At 34.5% G+C, this 12,420-nt stretch overlaps 1 protein-coding gene across 4 annotated transcripts; it reads left to right on the top strand.

Moving 5' to 3' along the window:
• The first annotated feature begins 2,891 nt into the window (after positions 1 to 2,891).
• LOC141367198 (uncharacterized) lies at positions 2,892 to 11,837 on the top strand. Of its 4 annotated transcripts, none has more exons than XM_073871842.1 (5): positions 2,892 to 3,009; positions 7,221 to 7,290; positions 7,397 to 7,681; positions 7,807 to 8,109; positions 10,513 to 11,837. In XM_073871842.1, the coding sequence occupies exons 2-5, from the start codon at positions 7,230 to 7,232 to the stop codon at positions 10,833 to 10,835; spliced, it is 972 nt and encodes a 323-aa protein (XP_073727943.1). In that variant the 5' UTR covers positions 2,892 to 3,009; positions 7,221 to 7,229; the 3' UTR covers positions 10,836 to 11,837. The 4 variants fall into 4 exon arrangements, with proteins under 4 accessions (XP_073727943.1, XP_073727942.1, XP_073727944.1 ...); XM_073871841.1 differs by having other exon boundaries at positions 10,480 to 11,837; XM_073871843.1 differs by having other exon boundaries at positions 10,546 to 11,836.
• The last annotated feature ends 583 nt before the right edge of the window (positions 11,838 to 12,420 follow it).

Genomic DNA, 12,420 nt, shown 5'->3' with positions numbered 1-12,420 from the left:
TTTTATTGTTCTGTATTTGATGTTCTGCAAAACTCATCTATACATACAGTATAGGAGTATCAACATGCAACTCAAATTCATAACTTGGAACATTGTTGGTGTTGCTCTCAGACAAAAATAAAAATAAAATTCTTAACTATTTGGATCCTCTACAGACAGATACATTTACTACAAGAAACGCAGCTTACAGATTCAAAACAAAACATCCTAAGATCAGCACAATTCACTCATTCATTTTCAGTCACCTATAATTCAAATCAAAGAGGAGTATATATCTTAATAAGCAAAAAATTCAATTAGTTCATAATTTAACTATTTTAGACAGAGAAGGAAGCTTTATTATTATAAACATAACCATTAACAATGGCCCAAATTCAAATAACCCCGTTTTTTTCCATACAGTTTTTCTTCCATTTCAAATGTCTCCAATGGACCAGTAATTATACACTGTAAAACATTTCTGTAGAAAGTACAGTATTACTAGGTATTACTGGCAACTAGCTGCCAGTAACTTACTGTAGATTTTACATTTATGTTATTTACTGGGAACAGTTTGTTCAAAGTTTAATGAACATGAAACTGTCACGGTAGAAATAAAGAGAGAACCCAAATGCAGACAACTGTAAAATAAACCGAAGGTTTATTAAAACTACAAAACACAAAAACCCACGAGGGGGTAAAACAGATGATGAATGACGATGTAAAACACAAAACCAAAAACACAAACACTGAATACAAAATAACAAAAACTCAGAGGACTAGATTCAGGTAACACGAAGGACATGAACCAAACACACTGAATCTTGACGAACGAACGAGCCCAAGACAGAGAACGAGAGGGCATTATAAAGACAGCAACTCAAATGGGGAACAGGTGCAAATCATTACATAATCAGGACGAGAGCACATAAGGGAGTGGGGTAAAAGTGACAAGACACTGGGAACATGTGGCCAAAGCATACAATGATACTCCACATGTCCCCACACAAAACACAGTACTGCCATGATCTTTCCCTATGAAATCAGACCTGAATCTAACACAAGGTCTGGCAAGACCATGACAGCAACAAGACACTGGGAACACGTGGAAGCCACACACACAATATGACTCCACGTGTCCCTACACAGAACATAGTACTGTCATGGTCTTGCCATATGAACTCAGACCTGAATCTAGCACAAAGGGCAAGACCATGACAGAAACATTTTCACTGTTTATCTTCTACAGTAAGTTACTGGCAACCAGCTGCATAATTACAGCAAATTTTTTTTACAGTGTATGAGGTGATTTTAACACCATACCATACGTATAATAAATGCCACTGGCAATCTACCAATACAATAATCCAGTTCATGAAAAGTTTTGGCCTTGCTGATGGTTGGAGGCTACAGCATTCAACTGACAGATAATACACATTCTACTCACCAGTTCATAAAAGCTACTCCCACATCGACTTTTTCCTAACTAGCAATTCTATCATACCAAATATCTTTAAACAAAAAATCCACTCCATCAGTATCAGCGACCATGCCCCAGTAACACTTAAAAGGAATCTAGATAATTTACAAAAACATAGCACTAGATGGCGATTTATCACTTCTTAAAGACCCAGAGTTTATATTAAGAGGGTGGACATCCTTCCTAGAAATAAACAATTCGCCAAAATCAGGTAAAGCAGTTCTACAAGGTAAAATCATTTCATTTTCTGTCCATAAAAATAAAAATAAAAAATAGAAAAAATAAAAGAACTTGAAATTTTACATGCACATAAACCAACAATAATATATAATGAATGAATAAGACAAAGATTCCTGCTAAACGAAATCATCAATAAAAAAACTATTTCTAATTCAGAGACTCCACCAAGAAACCTTCCATCATAGCAACAAATCCAGTAAATATTTGGCAAATCAAATAAAAAAGAACAGAGAAAAAGTAACAATTGCAACTATTAAGGATTCAGCAGGAAAGTCTACAAACTCCCCTCAAAAAATAAATGCAATATTCAAAAAAAATCTGCTAAACTTTACTCATCTGATAATACCACAAGACAAGAGGATATTAATTCCTTTTTCAATAATATACAATTATTCATCCAATACATCCAATACTCCCTTCCAACTATCCTCCTATATCTCTCATCAATGTAGACATCAAAATAAATAATCAGTAAAGATCTTGCACATGGAATAAAAAAAATTATCCCATTCATAATCCACCCAGATCAGACCGGTTTCATCAAAGGTAGACAGGCATCCAACAGCACATGCAGACTATAAGATTTGATTCATTATTCATCACTACAAAAGGAAAACAGCATTACAGTCACTTTAGATGAAGAGAAAGCTTTCAATAATATATTTAAATAAGGCTAAAGAAGTGACATTTAAAATCCTAAACGATATCTATCAATCCAATTTCTTTTTACATGAAAGATTTTATTGGGAAAACAATTCATGTGGATTTTGTGAGAAAGACATTGAAACGGTAGAGCATAATTTCTTTTAGTGTGATTTTGTCAAATAATTTTGGCTTTCATTTCAAAGTTGGATTCAATCTAAAGATATATTGATTATAATACATCCTTTGAATATTACCTCAATTAAACATGGAGTGTTTATGAACGACAAAAATTTAGAATTTTTGGTAAAGAATCCGATTGTGTTAGGCAAATAATTTATCCATAGATGCAAGTACTTTTGTCTGCTTTGGATGTATAGTAGATTAGGACCCTCACCCCCTTTTTTTCTTCTTCTGTGTTTTTTTCTTTCTTCCTTTAAATGCTGTATCAATTAAAAAAATTGATTGTTTAATATGCCTTAAATGCTTGTATTTGAATAATTTGCAATAAAAAAATAATAAAACAAAAAGATGATCCTTTTCACACTTCAGTTCCGTAGGTGGCGGTACAGTTGGTTTTCAACCCGCCACCCACAACAGAAGAGGAAGAAGCCTAGCCGCTGTTCTGAGTTTACAAGCAGTTTGATTTGTAAACAACGAAAAATAAGGTAGGTAACGTTTATCTTTCGATAAGGAATTTACCGGTAAACATTATTATTAGAACATTCTCGAAAGTGAATGAATTAAATTAGTTTTCAATGACGGTACAATACATGCATGCAAGCCTGTTAGAAGGTGCATATAGGAATGTTTCGTATTATAGTAAGTTAACTTAAATACCGTTATACCATTATAGTCCGTTCATATAACATAAACAATCGGTATACTTTTAGACCGTGGTAACGTACTTGGCCGGGATTTGGATATTTTGCAACTGGTTAGCGGTTGCGGCTAACAGACAGGTGGTTGTAACGTTACACCTGTCAAGGCCTAAAGCAGATCGTTACAAACCTGTCATGAATTAAGTTAAACACATACACAGAGAGAGTAGTTGATTCATACGTGGATTTATTCTTAATATGCTTTGTTTTTTATTTTGATATGTATTTAAATATACATGTATACATTTGACGCGTTGTCTATGTAAAACCCTTTTTTTTTATCTTGCCAGGAAAACTATTTAAATCTAGAGATTAGGGATGTGTATCTCCATTACCGAGTCACATCTCGATGCATAGGCTGCGATACGATACATTAAAGATGCATATGAACAGCTACCAATGCCATACGATGCGATTCAGCCGTTTGCGATGCAGTACGGTCCGATGCAGTGACAAAATATGCCATGCAATTAATATGGTACACTCTTAAAACGGTTAAAACAACACATTTTGTGTCTAGTTAAGCACAACACATTTAACGTGTTGTCCCTAACTTGACACATTTCTGTGTTATTATTGGAGCAACACATTTTCTGTTGTTTAAACGCATCTTGTGTTGTCATTTTATTTAATTAAACACAAAATCAACACACATGACACACATACCGTGCTAAAATAACACATAATGTTTTAAAGTGAATAAAACAAAACAACGTGTACAAATTAACACATCTTATCTATCTTAGAGTGTACAGATGTGTTTCCACTCATTGGATTTGTACATGGGCGTCTGAACCATTATAAGACCACTTTAAGACTAATGATATTGGACCCACTCACCTTTTCCTCTAACTTGTCAGAGTGGCGTCCGTCAAATCCTTTCCACTAGATAGAAATGCCCCGAATAAATTAGCTACAGCCTTGACTTTCCTGCTGCTTATAATTTATTTATGAAATACAGTGTAAGGTCATCTGAGTTTTTACCCCAATATTAGGCTGATATCAGCCCTCTGCTGAATTTCCGACCCTGTTTTATTTTAAGAGTTCACTCACCTGTCAAATTTAAATGTAACCCCTGGTTTCATGTAATACTTACAGTACCTTATGGCTACAAAGCAACATAGTGCATATTCTGACCATATTATAGTATCTGAGGAAGCTTTTATAGAAATTAAACAGAGGTGTAAAGTACTCGAGTAAATGTACTTCGTTACTGTACTTAAGTATTTTTTGGGCTACTTTGTACTTGTACTGAGTATCAAAAATATAGGCAACTTTTACTCTCTACTCAATTACATTTTTGATTGGGTATTTGTACTCTTTACTCCACTACATTTGAAATGACACTTAACGTTACTCGCTACATTGTTTATTCGTCAAATAAAAACGAGACGAAAGTGTCAGAGGGTGATGATGGATAGAATCTGTGGTCGCGAGGTTACACGCACACACACAACTGAGGGACTTCATTTGGCGCTGCGCAGAGCAAACGTATGAAATCAAAGTACTGCGAGAGAGAATCAAATGCATATGGAGAAGTCTGGTCTCGCGGTACTTTGATGTCAAACGCTGAATGGCTTGCGTTGAGCCACCGTAGCGGGACATCTGCGTGATGCGTATGTCATAAACTGTAGAGAAAAGTTCGCGTCTGGTCTGAGAGAAGAGATAAAGAGCAAACATATGGATGCATATCACATTTGCTTCTGTCAAGGGACCCTTTGTTAAACATGTGATGCTACAATCAAAACAAAAGTGATGCGCGATTGCAGGAGGGTCATCCCGCAACTCAAAGGCAAGCACAAATGTTTATATACTCTGACGCTACTGTATCAGCTAACCTGAGTTACATAACTTGATATAACTTACTATATAAGCCAAAATAAACCAGCGAGGTCCTGTACTGATTGCCCGAGTAACTTAAGTACATTATAAGATTGACAATAAGTGTACAATTTCACTGTCCTCACATTTAATCAAGTATGCTGTAATGTATTTACTGTAAAGAGGGATGCATGACGGAAGAAATGTAGTGCACTTAATGTGAGATAGTGGTGTTACGTACTACATGTGTTTACAATTAATCTTTTAAATGAACAACTTCACGTTTTTAATATGCATTATCATATTTCTGTTAGTGTAATTTTAGTTTTCAGGAATTTTTTAAATATTAAAATTATATATTTTTTAGGATAGGCCTATATAAGAATATTTGGTAATGTTAACAAGATTTTAATAAAGTATTAGTAATTGTTGAAATTAACATTAACAAAGATGAATAAATGCTGTATAAGTGCAGTTCATTATTAGTTCATGTTGAGTAATGTAGCTAACTAATGTTAACTAATGAACCTTATTGTAAAGTGTTACCATATATTTATATCACAAAGTTAGGCTATATATTTTTCAGCATGGCACATTCAAGTACACAAGGACACTAGACTAAAATTAAATGGGTTTAAATTAAATTGAATGTAGATTTCTAGACTAAAATCTCATGGCATTTAGTTGAATAAAATTAGACTAAAACTAAATCAATTCAGATGACAATAATATGACTAAAACTAAATTAAATTTTAATCAAAAGACTATGACTATGTTTAATCTGTGTTTGTTCTGCCAGGTCAACATTTTGAGGAGTTTGATTTATTTTCTATATTAGGAAATAAAACCTCATAAATAAACTTTCTTAGTTTTCACTGCCCATATCTACAATGTCTCTTTGTGTTGATGACTAGTGCCTCTTTGAGCCAACATTCAGTATGAGTAAAAATACTTGAGTACTTTTAAATTGGGTTACTTTAATACTTTTACTCAAGTCGTATTTAAATTGGTAACTTGTAACTTGTAGTGGAGTAATTTTTACAGTAAGGAATTTGTACTTTTACTCAAGTATGGCTTTCAGCTACTCTTTACACCTCTGAAATTAAACAACTGAACTGATTAAAAAATGTTCATCACCACCTTCACCATTGCGTGTTAACTAACATCATTACCAGTGTGTTAGCAATTATGTTAAGATATGACAAGCAGGCAAAATACATACAAAACTCATTTGCCTGACCATACTTCATACTGACATACTCTTTAAGTATAGCAATGGATGCACGCACTGCACTGAGGATCTGCCTTTATCCAAGTTGCCGTGAATGTCGCCAGTTGATCAGTTTTCAAAAAAAATAATGGAAATTGCAGAAATTCAGCATATATGAACCCATAGATATATACACTAGATGTCGCCTTGGGGTTCCAAGCATGCGTCAAAACCGCCGCCATCTTAGAACAGGGGTCTTGTCATAGAAAGTAGCTAAGTAAAGCTGCTATCTTCGCCTCTACTTCGAATTCATGGACGATGCCGGACTTTTGTGCTGCGTATTGATGTTAGGCCTACTAGCACTATGCATTATAGTTAGAAAAAGTAGATTTTCAAAATATTAAAACTTTAATTTTTTTCTGGACTCAGTGCTAAATACATGTCTGACGGTTGAAACGAACCAAAAGAAAACCGAGAAAATCGCATTCATGACGATTTATGGTTATTTTATTTCCGTTAAACCATTGCCTACAATGACGCTGATGCGGGGTTCCCTGGTTTCAAGATGGCGGCTTGATTTCACGCATTCGGTCCAATGAACTGCTGTAGCCAAGGCGACATCTAGTGTACATATCTATGACATGAACCTACAAGAGAGAGTTCTGATAAATTGTCTGTCTCATCCAAAAACCAATCACGTTTCAGAAAAGTAAAAAAATCCTCGGACAAATGTTACTACAGTGACCTTGACAGAAGTGTAGTGGAGTAAAAAGTAGAATATTTGCATTGCCAAGTTTCCACAAAAAAATACTAAAGTATAGTACTCAAGTACATTTACTTAGTTACTGTCTACCTCTGCACACACAAAATCAACATTAAGAAATGCATTGTAGTTGTCATTTTGTTTGTAAGTGGACTGGACTGGATGACTGACATAAAATTTTTTATTTGTTGATTTGTTTTTCAGTGCATTGCCATGAAGACTGTTCTGAAGTGGATTGTTTGGCCATTGATATTGGTTACACCTTTTCTTGAGGGTATGCTGACTTTGTTGCGCTAAATTAGGTGGTTAAGTTGTCTGTTTCGTTTTGCTTACAGTATTCTAATATCCACAGCCCCTCTTCTTTGTTTTTTTTTTTTTAGGAACATTCTTTCAACATGATCCAGTCACAGTGTTGGTAAACCAGCGAGTTACACTCAATGCCAGCAGCTGTGAGAATGGCGAATGGAGAAAGGTCATACCCACACAGGCAACTATTGCCAAGTGCAAAAACTACAAATGTGAAATTGAAAAGGCTTATCAGAAAAAATACGAATCGGGAGACATGAGTAACAATTTGGTATTCAAATCAACAAAGTACAACGACCAAGGGACCTATCAATTCATCTGCAATGGAGAAACACATTCCTATATATTGGATGTTTTAGGTAAGTCATTACATACTGAACTATATTGCCACAGCTTGAACAGATGTGTACACAGCATAAGAAAATCTAGATTACACAATGAGATGACAATGACTGATTTTGATTTTTAAATGTGTTTCCTATAGTCCCTCATAACAAGACTGCCCGACTGTCGAGCAATATCACCCTTATGTGCTTGGTGAGGAATGCAAAGGATGTGACTTGGATCCATAATGGTAAAAAAATTCTCTATCACACGGATAATGGAACCACAATCATTGGTGAAGGATATAAAGGCCGAGTATTACTGAACGACGGCTGCTTTGAAGATGGTGATTGCTCTCTGACTCTCCTTGATGTTCGTGAAATGGATGCTGGACTCTACCTTTGCTTTGCTGATGATGAATCTAAAAAAGGAGAGCCACATGCTTATATGTTGTTCGTGAATGGTAAGGCTAGGAAAGTCTTTTCAAGTCTTATTTGCATATGGTCATATAAAAAAGTTAACCTAAAAAAAACTATTGAAATCATTACTTTCCTCCCTTACAGAGATGTGTACAAGAATGTACACTCTTTGGATGCCAAGCTTTTACGTATCAGGACATAATAGGACGCATGCACATACCAAATAGTGCATAGTAGAAATAGTAGAAAATGTCTTGTTGTGCTGTTGAGTGTTAGAATAGGAAAGCCAAAATAGATGACCTTCATTTTTATAGTATACCGTCGTCGAAGACACCATTTGAAGATTAAAGTATGTGTTTATGGTTGCAATAAGCCCTAAACCGGACAGACTGGAGTGATGAAATCTTTTAATAATTTGAATAGAAAATAATTAGAGAAGAAATCCGGTGTTCTGTCGAAGTCTGATCCCTCTATGTGTTTCATATAGCGTTTTCATCACGTTACGTTTATAATTTATTTAGAAAGATTAAAGATTTGAATGAGTTCATAATATCAATAATATTGCCATTTATTAAAGTTTTCTAATTTTTTCGTTTTCTATTACTTCTTTTTACCTTCTATCTTAGCCTATGTCTTCTTCCTGTTTGTTCTAAATTCTGGTGTTTACTAAGAAATATATAAACAGAGCACACACACATGTAAAGTGTTAATAATATATAAACAGGCCTATACAAATTAATTTGTATGTAAACATAATAGTTTTAGAACAAACACGTAGGCTAAAAATATAAGGAAGAAATTAAAAACAGGAAACTGATGAAATATGTAATAAATAATATTATACAGAATACATGCACACATATCAGTAGCCAAGCCATTTAAACTTTTAATTTATTAAAAAAATAAACGTAACTTGGTAAAAACGTTATAAGAAACATTACACTTAAGAGAAATATAGTGGAAACAGACTTCGACTGAACACCGGATCCATAAAAATCACAGTTTAACGCTAAAACACTTCACACCGCTATTGCAGAGCAGTCACTTTCTGCCACCAGTTGGGCTCCGCCCACAAAAAACGTCATCTCTGTTTGCAAACACGCAAAAGGTCTATAAATTAAGTTAAACCACCCATTCACTCAAAGTACAGAAAAATACTACTTTCTTAAAATTTTTTAAAAAATGCTACTTTCCATCTGATGCTGTGTGCACACACTACCAATACTTTGTCGCTGTGTGTCACGTATCTTACCATTAGATGGCTTTCCTAACTCTTGTTGTCCTAGTAATATTTATAAATAAATGAGTGAAGTCGCTCATCATTTGCATAAAGTTGAAGGTTTTTCAACTTTGTTGCATTACTGTACACACCCTATCCAGTCGCCAACGGTCACTATCGCTCATGTCACCGAAACTCACCAGCTCTTTATTACAATGAATGGGATCGTGGTGTATAAGGCTGTATTTCGTTTTTTATACAAATGGCTTCTTTATTTTGGCGTCTTTGTTAAATAAGTAATGACATAACGTGATATGTCATGCATTGTTGTTTGTCTAAGGTTGTAATGATCCAATTTAAAGAAAAGCTAAACACAAGTGTTTTTTAATTATGTTCTGATACATTAAAGCATAGTATCTGAAGAGGGTGTACTTTCTGTTTCACATGCCTATAAGTTGTTCCCAACAGTGGTTATAGAAGCACCAAAAGTGACATTTTATACTCTCTACTAGTTAAAATGAATCAGGATTGGGGCTGTCGAAATCTCAAATGACAATTTATTTCTATAAAAAAATGATATAGACTAAATCTCACTCGTAGCATTGAGTTTTAATCATGCAGGTACTTTTAAATGACCATAACTTGCTTAATTTTTTACCGATTTTCAAGCGGTTTGGTTTGTTGTTTGTAAACATCAAATGTTTGTAAACATCAAAGATGTACCTATGACACTGCATACATATACTAAAAATAAATAAAAAAAATTCATGAAACATGTTAAAGCATCCAGAATTATAGCCACGTTAATAAAGTTTGTAAAAAACCAAACCGTTTGAAAATCGGTAGAAAATTGAGCAAGTTATGGTCATTTAAATGTACCTGCACCATTAAACTCAATGTTACAACTGAGCGATCGCCCTGTCGTAAGATGGCCGCCAGGTGATGACGTTAGGGACTCGGCCGTAAGACATCTAGCCTTTATACATATCTATGGTTATAGTGACTAGTTTAATGATACTTTTTATGGACTTCAAAAAGGTGTCTCTAGACACCTAACTTTGCAGAAATGCAGATGTTCCTAAGACTGTAGAAAGTTTATAATGTTTAATCTGTTCTTTCATTTACACAGAAGATCACTCCAGCCCAGAAAGAAACTGTACAGCGGATCACTCCAGCCCAGAAAGAAACTGTACAGCGGATCACTCCAGCCCAGAAAGAAACTGTACAGCGGATCACTCCAGCCCAGAAAGAAACTGTACAGCGGATCACTCCAGCCCAGAAAGAAACTGTACAGCGGTTCACTCCAGCCCAAAAGGAAACTGTACAGTGTCTAATGTCTTGTGGTGGATCATAAATGTGGTTCTTGCTGTGGCACTCTGTATAGTGAGTTGGTTTCTGTACAAAGCACAATCCAAAGCTGCAAATCAATCAACATCGCAGACACAGAAAGAGCCCTCCGAAAATGATCATATGATGACATCTAATATCACTGAACCTGTTCAAGAAAGTTATGATAATGCTAAATCTTCCTCAACTGTGACTAGATTTTAATTTTAAGCTATTTAGTGTTTTTTAAATAAAAAAACTATATATTTACATTTTTTATTTGTTAACTGATCTAAGATCCAATTTTAAAGATGAATTTATTAGAGGGGAATTTATTAAGCATTACCCTATAGAACCTTTTACAGCTCCCGTAATAAAGTAGCCTCTGCGCGCAGTTGGGCAACAGAAGTGGTGTTATTCCCCATTGTTTCGAATGTGTTACCGACTCAGAAAGTTTATTAAAACGGTTACCTAGCATCAAAATGTCTGGTTGTTGCGTTTTGTTGCACTAATATAAAATACGTATTCTATGTATCTGGCCACTTTCTATTTGTCCATCTGTTAACGTCTTCTATCCACTCCACTACAGTACACGAACTGGTAGCTGTGTTGAACAAGTTGATAAGTTAACTTTTTAAAATAACTTTGTCAGTGTTGCTTCACTGTTGATTCTTGCCATACTGCCGTTGCCAATATGTGCGCGCATACGCTGCCACGTCATCATTTTGTACAAACAGTAAAAGGATCTATGGTCATTACTACATTATTGTCATCCACTAGGGCTGGGTATCGATTCAGATTCGATTTTGATTCACAGGCTATTAAATCGATTCTCCTTTCTATTCCCATCTCCAATTTTCAAATGTATACAATTATGTTAAATACAATAAAATTTTGATGCAAGATGGAAAATGTATGCTGAAAAAAGTCAGAACAGTCACATTCCTTGATCAAACAGGATCAGGTTATTTCATAAAAAAAAATCGTTCGTGGCCTTTGAGAATCGGTTTTGAATCGACCACGTTTAAAAAAAACGATTAATCGAAAAATCTATTTTTCCCCCAGTCCTATCATCCACTATCGACTACTTTTCAGTCTCTGTCTCTAAATTGCACTTTTAGCCTTATAGTAGAAACAAAAAGTTTTTTATTACATTATTTTTTAATTTATCATTAATTTAATTTTATGTTAACTTACTAACTCTAACTTAAAACATTCTTTATTGCTGTATTCATATATTTATTTTACTTTTTCACTTTTATTTCTATTTTTAATATTCTTTTATATTATATTCATTTTTATGCTATCTATTCTACATTACTTTCTTAATGTTGTTTAATCTTATGTTGGCACTGTATTTTAATGCTGTTATGAGTCACGGTAATGTTGTGAAAGCGTATATTTCCACTGTTTGTGTTTTGTATAAGAGCTGCTAATCTGCTACTAGTCAAATGAAATCTGTAAAGCCAGACATGCCATTGAAATTGCCACTTAGATTATTCAATAAACCATCTTTATTATATATTTACATCACTTTGTTTCCTGCCTGCTGTCTTCCTTCATCTGTTTCTAACTCATGGTTGATTTGAACTTACACCAGAGTTGATATTTGAGTACAGATTTAGTACTATCCTTAATTTCCTGATGGGAAGATGGCAAGTATACGTCATGCGTGTACAGAGATACTCTTGTGCTGTGAGTGGTTTTTAATGTCAGTTGTTTTCTAATTTAATTTCTGTATTAAAAGCCTTCCATTTAATAATCGTGCATGATGCTTGAGAACTGTTGAGCCTCAACAGCGGTCAGACTG

This window comes from Misgurnus anguillicaudatus, chromosome 10 (genome assembly GCF_027580225.2).
Source record: "Misgurnus anguillicaudatus chromosome 10, ASM2758022v2, whole genome shotgun sequence".
In the NCBI taxonomy this organism is placed as follows: Eukaryota; Metazoa; Chordata; class Actinopteri; order Cypriniformes; family Cobitidae; genus Misgurnus; species Misgurnus anguillicaudatus.
The sequence above is the reverse complement of the archived record's forward strand: the minus strand, read 5'-3'. Positions and strand labels throughout refer to the sequence as shown.